The sequence below is a fragment of the Hyaena hyaena genome, unplaced genomic scaffold, assembly GCF_003009895.1.
Source record: "Hyaena hyaena isolate Hyena2069 unplaced genomic scaffold, ASM300989v1 scaffold_820, whole genome shotgun sequence".
Lineage (NCBI taxonomy): Eukaryota > Metazoa > Chordata > Mammalia > Carnivora > Hyaenidae > Hyaena > Hyaena hyaena.
In genome coordinates, this window is record NW_024081454.1 from 148771 (window position 1) to 174119 (window position 25349).

The 25349-nt window shown below is 48.6% G+C and overlaps 1 protein-coding gene across 1 annotated transcript in view; it reads right to left on the reverse strand.

The window, feature by feature from the left end:
* The window catches only part of LOC120221855 (arf-GAP with SH3 domain, ANK repeat and PH domain-containing protein 1-like), a gene marked incomplete at its 3' end in the record, with an annotated part of 252331 nt that overhangs the window by 147111 nt on the left and 79871 nt on the right, over window positions 1–25349 (reverse strand). Inside the window, exon 3 of the mRNA XM_039219470.1 lies at window positions 23164–23290. Within this exon, the coding sequence (XP_039075401.1) occupies window positions 23164–23290 (127 nt within the window). The remainder of the gene's footprint in view (window positions 1–23163; window positions 23291–25349) is intronic.

Consider the following 25349-nt stretch of genomic DNA (forward strand, 5'->3'; position numbering starts at 1 on the left):
GATCTGGGCGGAGGACGTGAGGCCAACCGAGGGCAAACAACTTTCTGAAGGTCCTCACTGCAGTATTCGTTATCAGACCAAAAAGTACCTATCTGCATCCCCAGTAAAAGATGCTAGAGTGTCAGAAAGGGAAATTTTACTCTACAAACCAGATGTTACTCAGCTGGAATAATGTTAAACCCCAAATGAAGCCACTGGCAAACACTGAAGAGGAACTACTTCTCCATCCAACAGCTCCAGTTAGAGGCTCAGCATGAGAAAGCAGCTGGAGGGCTTTAGCCAAGACCAAGGCTCTGGCAGATGCAACCGCTGGGCCAGCGCAGGACAGTGTGCTGATGGTTTGGGCCGGCAACAGGGACGAAAGGAACCCTTCCCAGTCAGGCTGCTTGCTTCTGTTGGCCAAACCAGCCTTCAAGAAAATATCAATAATTAAATAGCACTCAACTAAAATTAATAATGCAATAAATGGACTGTGATGGGGGAGCTCCCCTCTAACTGCAAAGGGCTTGACAAATGCCTTGTGGGAAGCTTGAAAAATGTTATCAGACATGCTGGGGATTTTTAACAGCCAATGCAAACACAAAATGCACAGCATATCTGTTAATCAAAGTACACAATTTGGCACCAGAACAAGAAAAGTCCATAATGCTTCTAATATGAAATCACCAGCTGTTAAAAACAAACAAACCTGCAAACAAAAACAGTTAATATTCTTCCAGAAAAGTCAACCCCACAGGAGCCACTAGCAACTAAACACAAGGCAATAAACCAGCTCCGGGGAAATGACTCAGGGGTCAGAGCCTTCCCCACACCCGAGCAGGCCCTCCCTGCCCTGGGTGGAGGGCACTACGGCCGTCTGCTCTCCCTCCTGACTTTCAGTCCTGATAATGGAAAGAGAACAAAGCTTGGAGGTCAAGAGAAGAAGAGTTTAAGGTCCAGCTCTACTACTCACACTAAAGCTATGAGTCTGCACAGGTCCTAGAATTTACTCATCAGGTAACAGTGAACAACTGCACACAGTACAGCCAGAATGAGGAAGGAAGGAGTAATGAAAGGAAGGAGAGAGGGATAGAGACCCCCTGCAACTGGCCCCCATAAGCAGGAAAGAACTACATTAATGCAAAAATATCCTCAGGTACCCTTCTTACTTGAATCATCCAGAAACAGCCACCAGAGACCTCTCCTTATGTCCTAGCTCTTTTCTTTAGGGTCAAGGTCTCCCCAAGGTGCCTAATGAGGTCAACTTCCTAGCAGTAACGTGCTAATAAGAAAAAGGTGAATGCTGGATGCAGGCCAATGCTCTTAGGCCTCATACATGCACACGCATTCATTCTGGACGTGTCATGCTGTTTGTCTGTATGACCTGTGCTGGGCTGGCAGAACCTGCAGTAAGGAACTCAGGTACCCAGGAAACAAAAATACACGTTGCGATGGGCACCCCGCTCAAATTGCTTGGAACTAACCCAAAACAAGGTATGCCAACCAGACTAGTGCTCAGGGCACACATGTAAATAGAGCACTAACACGTATGAGCACACAGTAACTAGACGGAGAAGAATATACCCTAGTATTCCTCCTTGAGAGTAGATCTGAACGTAGCTGGGGGGGATACAGGGATCATCTCTCAGGGTAAAATGGTCAGAGCTCCATGGGGCACATCACATTAACCACACATGTCACTAAACTGCCTTCACCAAGAAGAGTGAGCCCTTATTCGGCTGAGTGAAGCATGCAAGTTTGGGGCCAGAGCAAAATTGCTCGGAACTAGAGCAAGGAGGTGGAGTCCCGCACCAGCAGTCTCCTCCGAGGTCCCAGCTGCTGAAGAAATGGATCCCTCTAAGGGGGCTCCCTGGTCCCAGGCTGGCCCCACCCAGAGAGAGAGAGGCCTCTGAATGACTGATAATAGTCATTCAACAAATATTCAAGGAGCCACACACACTTCAAACAGGCACTGAGTAACCAATATAAATCAAAACCCAGCAAGACATGGTTATTCCGTACATTTTAGTCTAGTTTTTATACAGACAAAGACAGGCCGGTAAATCAGCAGCAAAAACGGAGGCTGCAGGGTCCGCTGATGGGTGCCGAGGGCACAGGGCTGATTATCCAAGGCTTCACCGAGAAGGGTCACAAGCTGTCTGAGACAGAAGGGCCTTGTGGAGATTCCCAAACCATTCTTTCTTCTCATCAGACGGAGGCTGACACTTAACACTGCTCTGTGGTCTACACCTCTAATGAAGAAGGAAGAATTTCACACCAGGAAAAAGGGCGAGGGGGAAGGGATGGTCTCACAGCAAACCACTGAGAGGAAGGAGAAAAAAGGGAAGAGGGTCTCGAAGAGCAGTTGGTGCTATTGAAATTCTACCCCGCGGACCGCGACAGAGTCCACAGGACAAGAATTCTGAAGTTCTATAATAAAAATCACCAGAAAAACTGCAATGGCCAACATTTCATCTCATGGATGGATCGCTGAATTTCCAAAGAAAATTGCTAACTCCGCAACTGCTCACTTATTTTCATTCTGGAAACAACCTATGCAAAACAGCTGCCAGAAGGGATCCAACTCTACTGCACCCTAGTCCTTTTGTTTTCAAGCTCTTCATGTGTTAACTGAAATTACATCAATCACAAAAAAGATACCGTGCCTCAAGGAAGACAAGCAGAAACTACCACATGTACAGAAATAAAAGGTCCTCTGGGTATAAAGGAAAGAAAACAGGCTTGGTGGTCTAGACAAGACGCGTAAGTCAAGGTGACTGTCATGCCCACCAGGATGCCCCGCTGGTAGAAAACAGCCCTAATGCTCTATGCCCCAGGTGGGCATCTTAGACCAGGGCAGACACCTGATTAGTGCAAGGCTCCTCAACTGGCTGGCCAGGGAACCACAAGATGGCCTGCCCCAATAGAATGAGGGTTCTCAAACTTCTGGGTCTCAGCACCCCTTTACCTTCTTAAAAAAAAAAAAATCAAAAGATCCGAAAGAGGTTTTGATAGTCTTTTAAAGTAGGTTGTGTCTATTGATACTGGTTGTGACAAAAATTAAAACAGAATTATTTTCCAAACTGAAAACACACATGTAGCTGTCAGAGGAGGGCACTGTCACACATCACATAGCTTCTAGAAAATTCTACCATACATTTCTGACAGAATAAAATGAAAAAGGCAAATAAATAATGCCTTAGTATTGTTATGAAAATCTTTCTGACCCCAGAGAATCCCTGAAATGGTCTTGAGACCACCACAGAGCCCAGACCATCCCAGGAGAACCTCTGTAATAGATAGGGGCAGTGACAAACAGCTGAGCAGTCAGACAAACTCACGTCAGAACTTGTATCAGCAAATAAGGAAAGGCCTGGCCAATCAACAGAAAACAATAGCACAGGCTGGTAAAAGGATGAAACTGATGCCAAAATATTTTACAAGATGTTCATGTGTTTTCCAAGCTAAATTACATTTATAAAGTTTGATTTACCACCTACTTATGACAGTGATCATATTAACTCCAATGGATGGTACATGCCGCAGATTCTAGAAATATCAATTAGCAGGGGCACCTGGGTGGCTCAGCCAGTTAAGCATCCAACTCTTGACTGCAGCTGAGGTCATGATCTCATGGTTCGTAAATTCGAGCCCTGCATCTGGCTCTGTACTGACAGTGCAGAGCTGCTTTGGATTCTCTCCCTCCCTCTCTTTCTCTCTCTGCCTCTCTCCTGCTTGTGCCCTCGCTCTCTCTCAAAATAAACAAACTTAAAAAATCTTCTTAAAAGAAAGAAATGTCAGGGGCGCCTGGGTGGCTTAGTCGGTTAAGCGTCCGACTTTCCCTAAGGTCATGATCTCGCGGTTCGTGGGTTCGAGCCCCGCATCGGGCTCTGTGCTGACTGCCAGCTCAGAGCCTGGAGCCTGTTTCAGTCTGTGACTCCTTCTCTCTCTGACCCTCCTCTGCTCACGCTGTCTCTCTCTCTCTCCTAGAAATAAATTTAAAAAAATTAAAAAAAAAAAGAAATGTCAATTAGTGTAACTTCTATGTTAACTGACATTTGGGTTCATCTCCTCTATCAACCACTTGCCTCTGATTCCTCAGTAATAATGCAACACACCACGTTTTTAGAAATAAGTCTCCACAGTGTAACAAAAATGAAAATACTTCAAAGAGAAAACTCTGTTATGAATTCTAAATGCTAATTAAGTCTGCTAGTCCTCCCCAAATAATCTAATCCTAACATATCCATGATAAAAAAAAAAAAAAAAGTCCCTGCAATGGACTGAATACTGGCATCCCACTCCCTGCCCCAAATTCGGTTGTTGAAACCCTAATCTTCCAGAGTGGTGGTGGTAGGAGGTGAGGCCTTTGGGACATAATTATGTCATGAGGATGGAACCCTCATCAATGTGATCAGTGCCATATAAAACGGACTTCACAGAAATTCTTTGTCCCTTCCACTGTGAGAGGCCCTCACAAGAGAGTGACCATACTGGCACCCTGGTCTTTGGCTTCCAGCTTCCAGAACGATGAAAAGCAAATTTCTGTTTGTTTATAAGTCACTCAGTCTACAGTATGTTAAGCAGCTTGAACTAGGACAGAACTATAGTCCTAGCAGGAAATAAAAGCTGGGGGCACCTGGCTGGCTCAGTCAGAGCATGAGAGCATGTGACTCTTGATCTCAGGATCATGAGGTTGAGCCCCATATTGGGTGCAGAGAGTCTTTTTAAAAAAAAAAAAAAAAAAAGGAAATAGAAGCTGGGTGTGCACAGAGGTGATGAGTAGGCGGTCTCTTTCCATCCCACGAAAATTAAAGGACTAAAGGCCAGCAGAACCTTACCCACAGCTTCTCAAAGAGCTTTTGTAACCCCTTTTTTCTTGTATTAACCTTTTACCTTTCAACCTGAAAACTTTCCCTTTCACCAAAACATTGTGTTCTCTGTAAGAACAGTGGCCAGCCTTGCTAACAGGACTCCTTGAGCCTATTAGCTAATCTACACATGAAAGGGTGAGGACAGCATCCCCATGGGCACAGCCTGAGAGTTTACAGCTACCGTGTACACTCAGTGTTCACCATGTGCCAGTGCAGTGCAGAAGATGCCCAACAGCCATTTCCTTTCAGCCTCAACCATCCCTTCAATTTCTATTATGCCCAACTGACAGATGAAGAAACAGGTCCAGAGGGAGGCAGTGGCTTGCCCCGGGTCACACGCAGAGGCACTGGGGGGTGGGGGTCAGGCTATCAAGGAGCTCGTGATCTTTCACCTGCACCTGCTCACTTCCCCTCACAACAGCCCACGCAACAGGACACCGAGCTACAGGACAGCACAAGTACCACAGCTGGGAAGAGAGCACATATTCACAGGTGATGCTGGCAACTCAGACACAGAGACCTCAAGCATCATGCCCAAAACAGCACAGTCAGTGGCAGTGGCAGACATGGAACAGTACCGACCTCATATGGTGGTGGTGAGGTTTAAACGAGTGGATGCAGTTCAGTTAGAATGGCATGTGACCCAGCAAGCACTGAGCTAAAAATGAGCTGCTCGGTTCAAGTACTCTGCGTACAGGAAAGGTCTGGCTAAGAGTGGCCGGCAGCAGCACCAGAAGATGTGTGTGCAGCAGACCAAGAGGGGGCTGTCGCCCAAGAACGTTGCCCCAACAGCTCCCCAACAGCTTTGGTGTCCAGAGCCCCCCCAGCCAACAGTCCACAATGCCCTCAGTGGCTCTGGCTGGTCCCGCACACGCCTGCGTGGAACTTGTTTCACTTCTGCTGCTCGGGCCAGCCTGCAGCTCCAACCTGTCAGGGACCCCCTCATCAGGGACCTCCTCTGTCAGGGACCTCCTCGACTACCTCCCCCGGGGCTGCTCCTGCTGGGGCCTGGAGGCTGGGTCCAGAACTGGGGCTGCTGGCCTGACAATCACACTCACAGGGTGGGGCAGGGGGAACACAAGACCCAAGAACCAACGAGCATGGGTCCCCCACCTGAGGAGAGTGTGGGGGATGAATCTTCAAGTTCAAGGAACTCTAGGTAAGCTTAGCAAATACAGAGTACCTCTTCATCAGGGAGGTTTTTGAAGGAAAAATATGGTCTTTGTCCAGGAAAAAGCTAGAAGCACTGGAGTCACCTCACCAGGAAACATTATTTAATCAGCACTCACCCCTCCGTGAGGCTTTTAAGCAAGCTAGCTTCTCTGAGCTACTGTTTCTTCGCTGCTACCTCACAAAGTAAAAACACATACCCAGAAATTCTTTGTAAACTGTAAGGTGCTGTACAAACCTAAGACGCTGGGAATCCACTCGGTTGTTAGAGGACTGTGCTGTGGGAAAGACGTGGACAGAAAACTTAAGTCTCTGTGGAGAGAAAGTTCTAAGAACCAGCAAATTTACAAGGGACTTGAGTAGAGCAAGGGGGCCACAGGGAACCTAACAACCTAGACCCAGAAGTGGGAGGAGGGAGGAGCCGAGGTGGGAGGCGGGGCCATCATCACAAGGCTCAGCAGAAGGCAAATCCCTCCCACTGGTGGGCATTGTTCTATCGCGTTAATTCCTAGAATTTTTAAAATTGTTTCTCCTTCCTGACGAAACCATCTCAGAGTTCAAACACAAAACAAAATCAATTACTTAGAGCGCAATACGATGATCAGTAAGTGTTTAAATCAATAAAAGCACTAATTTAAGGAGATCTGTCTGGTTCTGTGCCTTGAAGAAGGCAGTGGCTACAAACTCCAGGCTGACGAGAAATCTCAATGATCTGGAAAGTGAGGTGGTTGACCTCCATGATCGCTAAGGCTACTTCTGGCTCTAAAATGCCCAGATTACATGATTTCCCGTGAATTCTTACAGGCCCTGAAATTCCTCCCCGAGCTTCTCCTGATCAGTCCTACAGATAACACTTCCTTCAGACTCTCCTTACCCTCATTCTTCCGCGCACAGAGGTCTAAATTTAAAATTTTCAAGGCTCCTCCTGTACATGTGTGTGGGTGCACATTCATTCCAACAGGGCTGATGCTATGGGCTCCCAGGCTTTGGAAATTGACAAACAGATAAAAGAAAGTCGTGTCCTCAGGAGTAATGTGCAACAGGCTTGGAACCAGCATCTCAAAACGGTGGGTCCTACGTGAAGAAAAGGCTGAGCAGAATGGCTGGAGAAGGGAGTGACCCCCAAAACAGCGGGCTGTTTTCCAGGCACCACAGGGTCCTGAGAAAAAAAATGAATGGCTGCAAGGCAAAGGGGGAAGCTTCCCAGGAGATGAAAAGCCACCCAGTCTTCCCTGAGAGGCAGAAGACAGAACAACATAGCAACTTATCCTACAAGGGAGCCCAAGGGGATCAGGCAGTCGGGAAGAAACCACTACCGCTTCAGAAATAAACACAAATTAACTCACTCTGGGTAACAAGTTGCGTTGGGTATGGAGCAAATCTCTCTCTCTCCCCTCACACTATAATGTTTCTAGGGGAAAGGGCACAAGCAGTAATTAGATAACTGATATTTTTGGTATTCATACTCCTGTATTCAACCCATAAGAGATACATAATTTTTTAAACAATGAATTTCACATTTTTCGTTCCAGGCCCACTTTCTCTGAGAGAGCTATAATGCCTCAGGCAGTGGTATGACACTGAGGGCCCACAGGCGTGCTCTGAACATGAACTCTACCACAGACTACCTGTGCCATCAGGGCAGTCACGGATCGTACCTAATTTCTCTCTATAAAATGGAGAAACTCACGCAAAGCTGCTTTAAGGATTAGAAAGATTTACCTACAGAACTTAGCACAGTACTGGGCTCCGAAGAGAACCTCAATAAATTGTGGCTACTGTAATGTTATAACGGCTCCTGAATGCTTAGGACAGCTCAGTCACCTCAATGGATGCTGAAACATGTCCAGAAGGCTTTACATCAAACACTAGATTGGGGGGGGAGGGGGGCGGAGAAGGGGGCTATTTCAAAGTAGGGTTCTTTTGCTCTTGGTATTTTTTTACACCAATATTTGCTTTAGTAATGCCACATGGTTGTGGGGGGTGCTAACAGATCAAGCTAAGTCACCAAGTCAAGTGACATGATGCGTTATGGCAGGAAGTGAAATTGACACTAAGCTCTCAACTGACTGCTCCAGAGGAAAGCACGCCCACACCCACAGCACGCCTGGGTAGGAGCAGGGCACCGGGAAGGCCACCCAGCACAGACAGACGGTGGAAGTGTCACCGTGTCAGGCTCCTGGCCGTTCGTGTGCTTCCAAGAGTCAGGCCGGGTGAAGCGCCCGCAGTGTCTAGCGCCACAGACAGACTTGCCCAAGCAGCAGCGTGAGGGCCTGTGCAAGGAATGCAAGCGGCGCAGGGAAGGGCCTGGCACCTCTCCAACTCTCTGCTTCCACCATCTGTAGAACGGGGACCTGAGAGTCCACCTCCTGAGGCTGACGCAAAGATTAAATTATGCAGAGACTTTAACTTGGCACTGTTTCTAAGGGCTCACTGGGCTCAGATGAGGGGAGAAACAGCCAGCTACACTGCAAGGTGTGAGGGGTTCCGCCTGCTCACCACCTAAACCTGCCTCCCCGTGGCCTCCCCACAATGCTGGAAAGCCCACCCTTCTGATGGGTCAGGGCATCACGCACTGCTAGAAGCACAAACAGCTCTGGGAGCAAGGAGATGCTATGGTACGTTATCGCCTTAATGCCTTTAGGTGAATTGTCAGTGACATTTTCTTCCAGGGGAGTCACCTAAAAGCAGACTTTGGTAAGGAAGATACAGGTCCTCAGCCAGGGTGATCACGGTCGGGTGGGGAGGAGAAAGTCCGGGGACCCTAAGAGGAAGCAAAATGCCTCAAATGGGTAGGAGGATGAAGAAAGGTACCAAGTGGGCAGGGACGAGGACACTGATCATGGAAAGCCCCTGGGCCTCAGAAACACAAACTCCAGCCTCCCCACTGGCCACACCCCTGGGTCAAGTCACTGTCTCTCTCTCTAGGCTCAATTTTCTCACCTGCAAAACTGAAGTTAATACTGTTCACTTTCCTGATGCTCTGAGGCTTCTCTAAGATACCACATGTAAAATACTCGGCGGGGAATCCAGCAAATTCTACCAGACTAGCCACGGACTTGAAGAAGCCCACTCTCTGCTGAAATCCCGCTGAGAGAAGTGCCCCCAAAAGCCACTTGTTAAGAGCCCCAGGAAGGCAGAGGCCCCACACATTCAGAGGCAATCTCAGACTTAAGACTGGGTCTCTCTGTAACCTCTGGAACTAAGAAAGCACCACCCTAGAAAAACATTCCTGGTTGAGTTCCCAGGTTAGCCCAGGAAAACCACCTTAGGAACCAGTAATGTACCAAATTCAGATGACAAAGGGATGTGTGGCTCCCTAGCCAAGGGCCATCTCCAGGACATCTGAAATACAACCTGGCTGAGAGAAACTATGTGCCAACTTTCAGAAAAGACAAGTTAACGTTGCTTTTGGCACCTTCTCCTCCTCTTGAGTCTCCTTCCCTCGGGCTGCTCTCAAGAACCCCAGAGCCCCAGCAGGCTCACCTCACTTCTAGAGGAGCCCCTCCAACCTACTTCTCAGCCAAGTGCTATGTAGGAAACCAACTAGCTCACAACCATGTGTGAATGGTGTGGTAACAGTAGGTCTGTAAAACATACTTACTAGTCCAAAAAAGGTTTCCAGCTGGAGAAAAGTTCCCTGGGGCTAGTAAAGGGAAGTCACACTGCAGACGCAGCAAGGGAGACAGGAGACCAGCTGCCTGTGGCTGGGTGACAGCCTGGTCAGGAGGAGTCCACTCTTCTACCCACGTCCCCCTTCCCGCGGTGAATGCTAGCTCTCTACTGATTCCACAAACTCACTTCCAGGGTAAGCGGGAACTTCAGAAGAGAGGCCGCTCGGGGCAGGGAAGTGGCCGCGAAGGGGCTGGCAGGCTGGTAAGACAGAGCTGTCCCCCTTTCCCATGACACTGAGATGACAGTGAGTCTCAGTCATTCACTCCTCTAAGCAGACAGCCTGCAAACACGCACACCCATACTGGCTAATTCCCTCCACTACTCACAATAACTTCTAGCACACAAACACACAGATGAGGGCCACAGTTTCCTTCAGAGGAACTTTTAGGTTAAGGCCTCGCTCGAAGCTGTCCCTGTGTGGAGAAAAGCTCCTTTACGGGCCACCCAGGCTTAGGAGTGTAACATGACACAGACCGCCTTCCGCAGGGGATGTGGCAACCTGACAATTGTTTCAGAAACTTGCGAACAGATCTGGCTTTGACCCAGCAATTCTACTTCTAGGGCTCTGTCAACACCTGTGCAGGTAACGACAGACACAAATATTCACTGTTTTCTTTTCAACAGCGGGACCTCCTTGGGGCAACTGCTGAGCCAACTGTTTAAAACACACAAGCTCCTCATTCGGGGCAACTTAAGGGAAGGAGGGAAACAGCATTAATCCAATGACCTGCCTTATCAAGTGTTATTGAAGACTTCGATGATACAGGAAAATGCTCATGACGTGTTCAATGAAACTCAGCCAGATACTCGCCATCCCCAGCTGATGGGGTTACAGATGACTTTTAAACTTGTATGCTTTCCCCAGTTTTCTACGAAGGGAATGAATGCACTGCTCTTATTCTTCACCGTCATAAAACTATTAGCAACAGAAGTATGTCCATAATAGACTGTAGCACATGTTAGATGACACCAGAGAGATGCAATCAACGTTATCCAGACCAGGGGAACCTGTGCGGGACAAACAACCCATTTCTTTAACAAAACACTGCAAAGGGGAAAAATGGAGGCGGTACTCACAGATGAAAAGAAATTTTAAATACACACCAGTTTCAACATACACATTTCATGTGGATTTTGACTGGACCAAACTATTTAAAGGGGGAAAAAAAGTCACTTTAAACACTGAATATTTAATGATCTTGAGAAAATTATCTTTTCTGCAGATGGTAATGTGGTTCTCCCCCCCGCCAACTCCTTATCTTTTAGGATACTTACAAATAAAACAATATCTAGGACTAATTTCACAATTCGAGGGTGGGGGCAGAGGTGAAGACACTGAGCAAGAGCAGATCATGGTGAGGCGGACGACAGCTACAATGACAGCGATGTGGAGGTTCACACCGGCCTCCCCACTTCTGTATAGGTGTAAAAGTAAAAAAAACAAACCAACAAACTAAAACAGAAACAGAGTAAAAATCTACTTGAAGGATTGAGCTACTAAGGGGGAAAAAAAAAGGACAACAAAAGACCTATGTGGGTGTGCACTCGGGAATCTAATAATGCAAATAATAAAATAGACACTTTTTATTCAAAAGGTAATTCTTTAAGTTAAAAATTACGGGACAGTACATTTCCTACCGTGTAAGTCTGTCTCCCTCAGAAACACGAGCTGGTAACTGACCTCAGCCCCAGCAGGCTTTTTCAGTCTTGTGACCAGTGACAAGTCATTTTAACTTTTTGAGCCTCAGTTTTCACACCTCACAAGTGAGGAAAAGGGGGTTTTGTTGCCTAACAAAGCGACGTGTGGATGAAATGAGACAATACCTAAGAAAGCACTTGGAAAACTGTTCAGAGTACAAAAATGCTGGAGAGTAAACCCGAAGCACAAATGCTCATTAAAACATGATTCACTACTTGCCACTCATAAAGAAAAATCAGAGAGGTCAACTCTTTTTGAAAATACCAATTCTCTCATTAATCCCTCTCATACCACATCATGAATTGGCTGCCCCCTCTGAGGGATATAAATTATCTAAATTTAAACACCTCCCACTCAAAGGAAACAAACACGGAGAAGAAAATGCTTTCCTCTTCCGCGGGCAGAAGCGTGTCTTGTGTGCACGTGTGTGTGTTTCCACTAAGAAAGTAAATGCCAGCCTGACGCACTGCTATTCCCTCGCCCTCTGCAGCCGCATCACAACAGTGAGGTTGGCTGGCAAAGGGCAGGTGCGGGCTACACAGCCCTCCAGATGGAGGTTTGGTTCCTGGCTCCATCATATACTAGCTGGACAATGTGAAGGTTAAAAATAAGGCATGTAAGGTACCCAGTGCAGAGCTGAGACTCAGGAAGGGAGAGCAATCGCTTACTGAAATCACTAACCCAATGAAAGGCTACAGGCTGCAGACACCAGAAGGACAGACCACGAATCAGGCTCAGCATCTATATCGGTCATAATTACACAGCACAACCTTCATGAAATCCGGTAAAGGAGGGTTTTTCCAATTGCTCTCTGCAATCAGTAGGCATATAACTGAAGTAGAGAGTTAGCAGTATTTGGAAAACCTTCACCAGATCTACCCTCAACTATTATACCCTGGCCCAAGGTACTTACACTCTACTAAAAGCAAAGACCTGTATGAACCTAAGCACAAAATTTATTTCCTTTGCCAATCAAAGACAAAATTATCCTAAAATCAGTTTCCGGGGGGGAAAAAGGCTATTTCCGTGGCCATCCAGTTGGTATTTACCATGCCAGGAAGTTCTTACTCAATTCTAACCTAAATATCTCCTGCTTCAGCTGAAGCCCATTTCCTGACTGTTCTATCTCATTAGCATTCCATTCACAATAGAAAGCGTTTTTCTTAAGGATGAGAGGAGTTGGAGGCAGAAAGAGCCAAATCCTTTCTAAGCCCAGCTCATCAACTGTAAAATGGGGAAATGGCACCCATCCGCACAGAGTTGGTGGAAGGATGAAACTGAGCGAGGTGATGTGTGTAAGGGCACCCAGCACGGAGGAGCTGCCTCACCATCGTGTTCGCGGATTCTGAATTTGTTCAAACTCTTATACACAAAATGCAGACACCTTGGGACGGTGCCGGCGTTATTTGACTTGGCACCATTTTATTTACTGGGAGGCACTGCGTTCCCTTGCTCTGCTATGAAAAATATTACCCTTATTAAAGCAACAGCAGCTGCTGGGCCAGCAGTGAACGCTTATTTTGATTTGCACTTTGTGGAAATAAGGAGTATCTAATTTTATGTAAGTGCTATTAATGTGAATAAACATTACCAAAAAAAGGAAATGGGCTTCATAAAAAAATGATTTATGAAACATAAAGGAAGATTTCCCACATTTCAAAAACCAATGAAGATGCTCAAATTGTATTTTGTGTGTAACCGGTCAGTGAAGAATCCACTTAATGGAAGGAAAGCTGTCAGCCCGCATCAGACCTCTGTGCAGTTCTGTTACTTAACACTGGGAGCAGGCCCACCAAACCAGAAAGTTTCCCGAACAGAATCTAGCTGCCCTGCCGTCTTCCATCCATCCTGGGTATCTATGGAGGATTACTTTTTGAGCACCATGTCATCACTGTGGATTTAAACAGCAGCCGGGTGTTTCTCGTCTGCCCACACCCTGTGTGGGTGCTGGTCTTTCTTGACCACATCAGGAAAGCGACAACTGGGCAGCACAGTGCTCTGACCACAGTCCTTCAAAACGTCCCGAATGAATACACTGCAGAAGGGTCAAGGGGAGGTGAGATGTGCAGAGGAAAGGGCAGAGAAGTAAACATCTTCCCAGTGCCGCTGGGTGCCGGGCATGCAGCTGCCTCGCCTTCCACACTGCTTCTCTTGATAACCCTGTGAGGTACCCTGGTCTTCATTTTGCTCTCACGCCAATGAAGGATAAACACGCGGGGCTAGAAGATCTGGATCCCAGTCCGGACTTTGATATGTGGTCTGGGTATACAGAGGGAGCTTCCCTACCCTCTTCCCTTCTCTGAGGATCAGTGTCACACCTGGTACTTGATGAAGGTGAGGGCTTATGCCCACCCATCAGGTAACCCCGGCAACCCAGCCAAAGCCGAATGGGCTAGTGTTGGTGTCCTGACCCAAGCTGGGCCGACCCAACCCTTCCTTGTGGACATGTGAATCAGGCACGATGACTCAGCTAGCGTGGGGGTGGGGGCGCTGGAGGGAGGGAGCAGGTAGGGCCAGGGCTGCCGTCCTCTGCCCTTTGTCCAGAAGAGAGTATCCACACTGCCTACCATTCTTGCCCCTCATGGCCAGGAAACAGCCCTAGGAGTCCTTAAAGCAAATCCTCATTTTGCGTGAACTAGCCATATTTTGTGTTGTTGGGGGGGAAGGTGGAATCTGCTACAACCAAAGAGCCTAACTTCATCATCCACAGAAGAGGACTTGAACCAGATGGTCTCTAAAGCCCTTTTCCAACTCTGTCAAGTTGATTTCATAATACAGACATCAGGTCAGGTGCTATGCAGGGCACCGGGGACATGGCCATCCTTGCCGTCGCCCCTGAGCACAATGCTACAGAAATACAAGGTATCCAGGCTGTATTAATAAGAAAAGGGCTTGGAAGAGCTTATATTCTTCTCTACCCAAAGCACATGCAGCAGCAAAAGGGATGATCTAGCTTGACTTAGCCACCTTGGCTTTCTTTAACAGTTGGTACCAAAACGCAATCGTCTTTTGGGTTTTACCTCGCTGGTGCATAAGGTTCTGGTTTCGTTTTTATAGTTTCTGGGGGGCTAGATCGAGTGCTGTCTTATCAAAGGGACATATATTCCAGTTCTCTGGGGAAAATGACACCATAACCCCAGCATTAAAATTCAGTTCTTACATAAGTGGCCACAAAGAGCCCCACAACACAGGGCCGCTCAGAATGTGCTCCGAGCTGGAGGAGCCTACTGGGAACTCCCAGATTCCATGAAGACCAAGTGGGGTCAAGGGCCTCCAGGACTGACCAAACCCCGGCCCCACACATAATTAAAACTCATTTTACTGACACTGAAAAGAAGTTAGAAGCCACACAGAAATGTAAACTCAAGGGTAAGCCCTTTTCACTGTAAGACGCCTGCCTCCAAACCAAAATAGAATCCCTTGTGGTCTCTGAGCTTCGGGCTGTAATCAGTAAGGCACACAACAGAGCCACCACACTCTGTCCCCATCAGGGCCATGGCATAAATGTTTCCCCCAGCAACTCCCCACAAAGGACCAAAATCAAATACCTGCATTTATTACATACCAGAGAAAGTGGCTCATTACCCTGAAGCCCCAGCCGAAATCAAAAGGGGCAGCAAGGTCACGGCTTAGGTGCACCAATGTAGGGGTACCAGGGGCGGGGGAGGAAACAGAACCGGCAGTGACAAAGGAGGCACAGACAGTGGGTATCCACCGGTAGAGCCCACTGGGCGGGCCTGGGTCAGAGAAGGCGGCTGGGCAGTGGTTCCCTGCAGAGAAGCACCACCAAGAGCAGAGGATAGAGGAAAACTGAGCTGTCGGCGTGTTTCAGGTGAAACTGGCTTTGACCGCGAGCCCGCGCGGCCACAGTACGGGTGCTGCCCCGGTCCTCCCTCCAGCTCCTGGAAGGCACGCGGCCAGCCCCGCCGTCTGACCTCTTCACCCACCCTCCTGAAATGAGTCGACCAAGTCTTGTCCTCTCGGCTACACATGCAACGGTCTAATCCGACAGTAATAACCTGCAACAGCAGTAGGCTAAAAAGAACAACTGTTTCTAGAGCACTTAACCATGGCAGGCCCTGTTCTAAGCACTTTACATGCATGGACTCACTGAGAGGTAGGTACTGTCCCCAGGCGGAAAGGAGGACACCATACGGTTCAGGAGCCTGCCTGACACGGAATAACAGGGCTGTGGTGAACCCAGTAAGGGAAGCCGAGGCTCCCGCTGGTGCACAGCGCAGAGAACTCTACCCATCTCCCTGGCAATGAGGCCTCTCACCTCCTTCCTCCCCACCCTGCAGAAGGCTGACTAATCTGACTGGTCAGACCCGGACACTTGTCAGGCCATATATTACCAGTAGCAAAGTCACACGAGGAGGGCCTCTCGCCTAGAACGCTCAGAACAACGCCATTTATTCATCAAACGAGGAAACCGAGGCTCAGATGCAAAGCGGTCTCCACCCTCATCGCTTACTCGTGTGGGAAAGGCTGAGGCCAAGGTCTGGCTCTAGTCACCAAATGACTAGGTTACATAAATGGAAACCACCCCTCTGGAGGCTCCATGGACTCACAGACATGAAGACAGAAGTCTGGATAGTGCTGGAACATCCAGGACCAAGAAGCTTTTTTTTTTTTTTTTTAATATTTTTATTTATTTCTAAGAGAGAGAGAGAGACAGCGTGAGCAGGAGAGGGTCAGAGAGAGAGAGGGAGACACAGACTCTGAAATAGGCTCCAGGCTCTGAGCTGGCAGTCAGCACAGAGCCCGACGCGGGGCTTGAACCCACGAACCGCGAGATCATGACCCAAGCGAAAGTCGGACGCTTAACCGACTAAGCCACCCAGGCGCCCCCAGGACCAAGAAGCTTCTGATGAAAGTTGCTTAACCCAGCACCAGGGAGGGCTGCTGTGGCCTCACAGCGTATCTTGTGAGACCAAAATTTCCACCTGCAGGCTGCCTAGCAAGACCAGGTTCCTAAATTCAGGTTGACTCTCCTCTCCTTTGAACTGGAAGCAAGTTCTAGAGAGAGAGCCACCACCATGCACAAATAGCCCCCATAGCCCTTTTGGAAAGCACAGTGCAAAGAGCCTGGGGTTGGAAGCTGGGAGACCTGAACTCTCCCTCAATGAACTCTGCTCAACTTCCTTCCCATTGCAGGCCTCAGTCTCCACAACGCGACTAAATAGGTCCTCATCCCTCATGAGCTTTCTCCCATGACGATACAAAACCCTAGCAAATCAATCACAGGAATGAGAACATATTTTGCTTCCCAATATTAGGAATCTCTAACAGGCAATCCAAGCAACTGATCAGCAGAAGATAATCAGTGCTAAGCCACTGAGCTGATATTTCAGCCCAAATCAAAGACAGTTGGGGCATCCAAGTGGCTTAGTCATTTGAGCACCTGACTCTTGCTTTCTGCTCAGGTCATGATTCAGGGTTCATGGGTTTGAGACCTGCGTCAGGCTCACCCCTGATAACACAGAGCCTGCTTGGTATTCTCTGTCTCCTTTTCTCTGCCCTTCCTCCACCTAAATAAATGAACTGGAAAAAAAGGGGTTAAGATGAACAAAAAAAAAAGACAGTTGGCATGAGAGGTAGGCTGAGCCACGTTATTAAGACGTCTATTAATTTTCCTGAAATATTGCAAGTGATAATTAGACTCCCATCACCACTTTCCTGGGTCCCTCAGACATCAGGCTCCTAGGCTAGGAAGCACTAGACTCGACATTCTCCAAGCTCCCTAAGACTCTGAAGCCCAGTGATTCGCAGCACCCAGGAAATAGGCAGGGCTACGGACAACCAAGGAGCCACAGGCAGGCAGCCAGATTCCTCCAGCAACCCCAACCAAGCGCAGGGGTTCTTTGGCCAGGGTTGTGGGCACCTCGCAGGCAAAGACAAGGTGGTCCACAGTCTCAGGCTAAGTATTCCCAGTGGAGCTGGAGGCCACCGGGCCCTTTCCACTTCTGCTGAGTCAGGGAGGGCTACCGGGTAGCCCCACCCCTAACGACAAAGGGCAGAGATTTCCAGATCTCTCTGGAAAAGAGAGGTCTTTGAAGAACAGAGAAAAGGAATGGTCTTTCCCTTTTTTCTTCTCTACCCCAAACTCTTTATCTCTGGCACTAAATATGAAGTGGGAATAAAAAAAATTCAGTGGATGTCTTTTTCACAGGCTCTGATAGACAAACAAAACAAAACAAAACAAAACTAGCAAACAGAAGGCACACAAGACAGTGAAATACAGAAGGAACAAAGGCAGAGATCTTGCATTCCGGGCCCAAGTCTATCAATCACTAGGGTGTCACTTTGGTCAAGTAATTTACCTCACTGAGCCTGACATTATTCATGAAAAGGATGCTACCACAAAGGAGGTTCAGTAGACAGTCCACGTGGAAAATTGTGTTTTAAACTCTAAAGATGTACATGAAAGGCAAAGAGCATTAGTTTGGAACACGTGGCTAACAGTTTGAGCCTTGTTTTAGAAAAAGCAGGAGCTCTGGTACATAAAGCGAGTTTCGATCTCTCTCTGCTTCTGCAGGAAAATAAATGTAGTCCTTGCTCACTCACCTGGGCTACTTGTGTCCAGAGAAAACTCATCCTCAGTACCTCTAAAGTGGATCAGAGGGCTGGACCACAGAGCCCAGAATTCTGTGTAAAATAGCAGCATCAAGAGAAGACTTACTTACTTTTTGTTGTTTTATCCTCAAGAGATCAGGGACAAAGAAAGCATATATATAAAAACATATGTATATACATACATATATATGTAAACATATACACACACATGTATATACACACATATGCATGTACACACACAAACACACACACGCACACACACACGCGTATATACTGATTAAACCTCAACTGATGCACAAGACCACCTCTGATTTTATCTAAACCCTGCCTGAGATGTACCTTTCTTTAAGACCACAACCAACTTTAGCAGCTGCTGCATAAACTAACACTTGCTGCTAAGTTTATCAGCTTTCAAAATTTAAGAGAAATAATGCAACTGCATTCTAGCACACTTGGAGCTGATGAGCAAGATGAGACTTCAAGCCCTGGCCACAAAGGCCCTATGTGTGAGATCCCACAGATAACACTGGAGGACCTAAAAGCATTTATCAAAGATTAATGACCTCTCGTCATCCGCATAACAGATGATGCCCAAATGAACATGGATAAAAATCAAACTTACTCGGAGAGCAAAGAAACACATACAGATGGTGTCTGACTAGCACGCGAGAGGGTGCTACCTAAACAGGATTCGTGCCCAAACCCACTACGTGTGTGTGCCCTTGGGCAAAAGAGTCACTGTCAGAAGATGGGGTCAGTGTCAGTGCTAACAGGGGGCACATGTAAGCATTAAGTAACAGCATGCATGGGGCTCCCACATAGTAGGAATGCTAATAACTGGTAACTATAGTTACTAAGAAAGAGGTCTGGATAACATATCTACATTCCACACCTTCATTCATTTCTTCAGTCAAACATTTCTGTGGCTTCAGAAAGGAGTACACACATCACGTGTGTTAAGGCAAGCTAACCCCTAATGCAAGACCCACATTCGTCGGCTCCCTTAAGAAAACTTTTAGACTATACACCTCATGAGGGCAGGGTGATCACCTCAGTATCCCTAGGGCCTAACACACTGCTGGGCACTGCACAATTTGTGTACTGACTAGATGGTAATTTGAGCGATTCAGCTTGCACTGCTGGGGTCAATGTCCTGTATCATTTCCCTCTCCTGTGAACTGCCCCCTCCAACTCAATTAAGAATGACAGCCTTATTTACCTCCTTCTCAAAGACCTTCTCCATCACACAATCCAGACAACTCCAATATCTCAGCTAGACTGAGCAAAATGATTTGTGCTCCCCAGAAATGCTTTGAGTGAATGCTGTTCCCAGATTACGCCCAAATAAGTTTCCACATCTGAATCTGAAAAACCATACCCAAGTCTTTAAAGGCACAAGGAAAAAAAAAAAAGTGATGTATTTAAGTATTACTATTAAGAACTCCCTGGAATGTGTACAGGACAAAAATCCTAAGCCACTTAGGAACTTAGGCACCTCGGTTTCAGAAGATCAAAATCAGAAGGTACAACGAAAGTGAAGCCTCTTGCATTCTCTACAAAGCCACTGATATGTAGGCTTTGGAGACTTTTAGAACATCTGTTAAGTTCATTTACTTACTAGCCATTTGAGCTTGGGAACAAATCACTTCATCTCCCTGGGCCTCAATTTTCTTCTCTGTAAAATGGACACAAGTGGCCCTCCTCCATAAAGCTCAAATAAGGCTCAAATGTTCAATAAATGGGCAGAACATGCTCCCCCATTATCACAAAAGATAAAGTGCTGCCCCAATATTAAATAAACAGGAGGACCTTCATTTATCATGTCGACTCTCCCTTTCAACAAGCACTAAGTATTGACCGGTCTAAGCCTTTAAATGGAGAATGCACAGTGGTCCTGGAATGCCAGCTTCCCTTCCTTTCTCAGCAAAACTGTCTTCTCCTAGTAATTTACTCATAATTTCCAAATGGTCACGAGTAAAATGGCACACATCAGTGTGCTTTGCTGAATAAGCACAACGCTGCCTTTTTGCCTGGAAAACACTCAGACATCAGGATGAAACCCGGGCAGCTAATCACCCCTGCCTCCCACAGGCAGACACTCGCTGTGTGCCAACCTCACCCTCACCATAACTCCCAGGGTCATGTGGGACCCTCCGCCCCCAACGGTGAGGCCAGAAGCAAAGTCTTTGCCTCTTTCTGCACATTTCTGACCCATTTCCTAGAGTGCTCATCACAGAGAGATTTAAATAAAAGCACGGATATCTTCAAAGCACAGCACAGGCTTTGCCAATGGGACACGCCCAAAGGGGGGGGAGTGTGGGTTAATTTAGGGTTTCAAGTTTAGGGAGCTATGGCTTTTTAGTTGAGACTTCTGTAGGCTGATTAGGAACCCAAGGAGCAAAAAAAAAAAACAGTTTGTAAATAAACAGGAAGGCATTCAATGACTAGAACGAGAGTTTTTCAAAAGAATTCCAAACTGCCCAAATGAATTCTTATTCCTAAGTTTCCACATCACCAAAAAAGTACCCAAAAGTCCTATTCCTAAGAATAACCACGAAGTAACACAAACAGCATTCTTAAAGTTTCCAAGTTTCTCACTTGTGAAGCCTACGACGACAAGATTTTGTGGTTTGTCCCAAAACAACTTCTTATATTTTGAGAATAACCTTATGCCCCGTATTTTTTTAAGAATTGAATTCTGATCCTTTTAAGATATTTATAATAATGTGCCCCTTCCATATATCCAAACTTAGGGGAAAAAAGGAAAAATTCAACTGTGCTGATTATCAAGAAGAAACTAACAACAGGTATATTCCACATTTATGCAAAAGGCAATTCCTCTTGAGTCCAACTTCAAGGTGTATGATTCAAGAGTTAAAAAAGATGCAGACCGGAGCAATGATTCCTTGACCAGTACCATACTGCAGTTCAGAAAAAGAATTACAAAATTACTGTGTCATTCTGACTGAAACATTTACGGTCCTATTTTTGCGAGTGTGGGGAGAGTGTGGGTATTACCATCGTACTCTCACATGACACTTTTAAACTTCTGGCCTGATTCTGATTCCTTCTCAAATTCACGGTGACCATATTTGTATTAAGATTGGATCTATTTTTCTACCTAACCTTGCAGAACAGTATTCATTTAAAAAAAAAAATGTTCTTTGTTGCATTCACTTTTAAATTTAGTTACCTCAAACTAACATCAAGAGCAGCTGCATGTAATTAACATTAATCCTGTCCTTTCCTATTGCTGCAAAATACGTGGGTATAACCCCCACAAAGAGCATTATCAGCTACTTCCCTTATCGCAAACAGAATAGAGTAACACTATCTGAATGTGCAGAAAAGGAAAGTTAAAATAACTGACAGCTCTATTAGGAGGCACTGAAAATTTTATCTTGAAGGAAAATAACCACTCAGTCTAATCGATGTCCCATCCTTCAGAAGGCATGTACAATTAGTACAGAAAAAAGGATGCAGAATACTCCCATATTAGCATGTTGCAATTTATCACAATTACATGAAGGACAGACCCATCATGGGGCTGAATGCCCTGCGACTCTGTTTCTTTCCAGACACTAAACATCAGGCTGCTGGCAAGTCACAAAGACCAAAAAAATAATAATAATAATACATAATAATAATAATGACCAAAAAAAAAAAAAGAAGGTAAAATCCATTTACCACTGTCTGGCTTTCAAACAAACTTACATAGGTTGTATTTTCTCCAAATGAATTTCAAATTTCGGCTCAATGACCCAACATTAACTTCACAGAGAACTCTAGAAGCATCCTTGACTGGCATAAAACGTTCAGACTAATTCTCTGCACCAGGCAGGCACGATGGCACCCGGCACCGAGCAAAGAAATCTCTTTCCTTCTAAAATTTAGGACCCTGGGCCTCAGAGTGCCAGTTCTGTAGGGAACCTGGCCTTCTCAAAGCAGCAAACCTTCTGGAAGTAGCAAAGCCTGTACCAAGAGCAGTTTGCCCATAGAAGGCCAAGCTTCTAAATATGACAGAAGGGCTGGCTGCGGTAAGCTGCTATCAAAAAGAGTTCCCCAAACCTCAAAGACACCAGCCACAAGATAATCCACCCCAGGAAAATGATCTGCCTTCCCAGGTTCCCTCAATACCGTCTCTTCCTGTTGAAAGGGGCTTGGCTGGTTTGGACGGGAGTGGTGCTTTATGGCACTCGCAGATGGTGCAGGAGGAATGTCCTATTTTACTGAGGTTCAGAGGCTTCTGCAGCTCTCGCGCTTGCGGGTGCCTCCTTCCCTTACCCACTCTGCCCTGTCACTCATTCACTTCAATTTTAAAGGAAATGGCTCTGCCCTTGGCCCTGCCCAGGACACCCACAATGCCTCCCTGGAGGGTCCAGATAAGGGGAGCTCTTCTCCGGCAGTCTCGGGCCCCCCGTTCTGGCCAGCTCTCCCTGGCAGCCTCAGGTCTCTCTTCACAGCCTCCAGTGCCCTGCGGGCAAGTCCTGCTGGCGCAGCAGCCTTGGCAAAACCAAACCCTCGGGTGAACGGAGCCGGGTGGGGACCGGTCCGCACAGATCTCCCTTCGCACCCAGGGTTTAGGAGACTGAATGGGGAGGAACCCCGGGGTGGAGGCAATCTCAGCCTGAGTTCCCTCTCATTCCTCTGGGGTTTTTCCACCGGCCCTTGCCTACGCGGCTAAGCCTGCCCGGCGGGGCCGGGCCCTGGAGAGGGGCGCTCGCTGACCGTCTCCCGGTCCCTCGCTGGTGACCTTGGCCACGTTGCTTCGCCTCCCTCTGCCCTCTTGGCTGCCACCACCCACTGCGCGGGTTACGACAGGGTCAGAAGGATGCGGAAAGCGCCTCGCACACTGTAGGGCTCCCCTGGGGGGTCCAAGATAGGGAGAGGACTTTCTTCTTCTTTTTCCTAGGGGTGCCAGGAGCTCGCTCAGTCCTCTCCCCACCTCCAGCCCCCTGGAGCCCCGAGGGGTGGGCGACCCGGAAAATGCGGGCAGGGGGCGGCACATCTTAAGTCCTCTCTTCACCTGGAGTAGGGGCAGCGGTTCCGGAGGGGGTGTGGCCGCCCCAGCCCCCAACATCCCCTCCCTCCCCGCTCAGAAATCCAAACAACCCAACCGCGAGCCGGGGCAGCGAGGCTTCCCCGCGGCCGCGCCGGGGTCCCCGGTGGGGCGCGCCGGCGCCGACCTACCTCCTCCAGCAGCGTGACGGTGTTCCTGCAGTTGTGCAGCCGCGTGGTGAAGCTGGACGTGGTGGGCGAGTTGTAGTCCTCGGTGGTCTCGGCGATGAACTCGGAGACGGAGATCTGGTCCGGCATCCTGCCGGGGGGGGCGAGACACAAGCGGGGGCGGGGAGTGAGTCACGGCGCAGGCTCCCGGGGCCGCGGGCCGCCCGGCGGCTCATGAACGCCCCGCGCAGCCCGCCACCCGGCGCCCGGCCTGGCGCGGCTCCCGTCCCCGGCGGCGGCGGGAGAAAGAGCGGGCGGCAGCGGCGCTCGGCGCGGGGCCCTTCAAACTCCGAGCCGCGCGCGAGGCTGAGGGCTTCCTGGGACCCGCCTCCCTGTGCGCATGCCGGCGGCGGGGGAGGGGGCGCGGCGCTGCGAGGGGGCTCGGGCCGGCGGGGGCTGCCTCCCGAGACGCTGTGACAGGCGGCGGCGAGGACACCGACTGACTGAGCGCACACTCCCGCGGGCGGGCGGGCCGGCTGGCGGCGGGCAGGCGGCGCTCCCGCTACAGTCACGGGGACAAACAAGGAAGTGCTCTGCGCACGCGCCACCGCCCCCCGCCCCGCCCACGGCCGCCCGCGCCCCGCCCCCGGCCGCCCGCGCCCCGCCCCCGGCCGCCCGCGCCCCGCCCCCGCCTCCACCGGCGCGCTGCCTCCCGGGCTGCGTTCCGCTGCGGGCGCCCGGGGTGGGGGGCCGCGCGGCTTGCGGGGCTCCGGAAGCCCGCTTCCCGGCGCCGCCCCCGGAGCGGTTACTTCAGCGAGCTCGTTACGCCAGCGTTCTGCGAGAAGAGGGACCAAAAAAAGTTGTGCGCGTTCTTTTTTAGTCCCGAGTGGGTGCGGGAAGCGAGGCCGCGAGAGCCGCCTCCTGCTGCGAGGGCCGCAGGCCGAGCGAAAGGGGTGCGGGCGCAGCGGCGGCCCCGGGCCCGGAGCAGGGAGCCGCCCGGCGCCCCGGCTAGCAAACCGCGCTCTCGCCGGGCTCGCGCCCGAGGTCCCCGTGCAGGGCGCTCGCCGCCGCTGGAAAGCGAGGTCTGTGCAGTTTGCTTAGGTTGCTAAAATGCTAAGACAAATGAAAGGGGTTTTGCTTTTGTACAATTTTCTAATCTTCCATTTGCACTATAATTTTTTTTTTAACCCGCAGGACACAAGAGGGTCAGGAGTGCAAAAGGCATTTCCGGAGGTGCAAATGGTGTACAATTCTCAGCAGATGCCGAATTTCAGCGGAGAAAGTACCAACAGATTGCTCATTCCCTGGTCCCGGCAGATGGCTATTTTAACTAGCTCAATCTACTTAGTCCAAAGAATCCATTTAATTTCTCGCCACTGCTTGTGGATAAAATTGTTTTTAAAAAAAAGAAAAGAAAAAGCTAGGTCCTTGGGAAGCTTCTCAGGATCGGTTCCTGTCATTGGAGTCAATAGGAGGAGCCTTATAAAGTCATCTCCAAATGCGCCCCCTTAGGGCAGAGGGCTGGCCCTGAGCCTCCCCTAAGATTGAGTTTCTGCCATCTTGTATGGTTAAGCAGTCCCTGGTCCTCACCCACAACTACAATGGCGTGCCCCAAGGCAGTGACCTTGTCTAGCATTGGGCCTGGCACAGAGAAGTAGCCCAGTGTCAATATAAAGGTGCATCACCCCCATCAGCAAATATTTACTGATGGCCTACTCCATGCCCTAGAGATTCAGTAATGATCATGTCCCTGCTCTCATGAGCTTACCTTCTGGTAGGGAACCAGACAACCAACAAATATGTGATAGGAGTGGAGTGCATACAAAATAAGAAAATGATGGAGGTGCCAGGGTATAAGGAATGTTGATAGAAGACCTCTGTGACAAGGTGACATCTTGGGCAGGAAGGCAACGAGAGGCTGAGTTCTAGAGGTAACCATTGGCTATGGGATCTAGGCCTTCAGGTGCCTTCCACGAAGATGAACCAACTCCACGTGACTGTTAAATAACAGATGAGGGGGCGCCTGGGTGGGAACCGGTTAAGCATCTGAAGCTAGTTTTGGCTCGGGCCATGATCTCGCAGTTTCATGAGTTCAAGCCCCATATCGGGCTCTGTACTGACAGTGCAGAGCCTTCTTGGGACTCTCTCCCACTCTCTCGGCCCCTTCCCCACTTGCGCTCTCTGTCTTTCTCGAAATAAACTTTACAAAC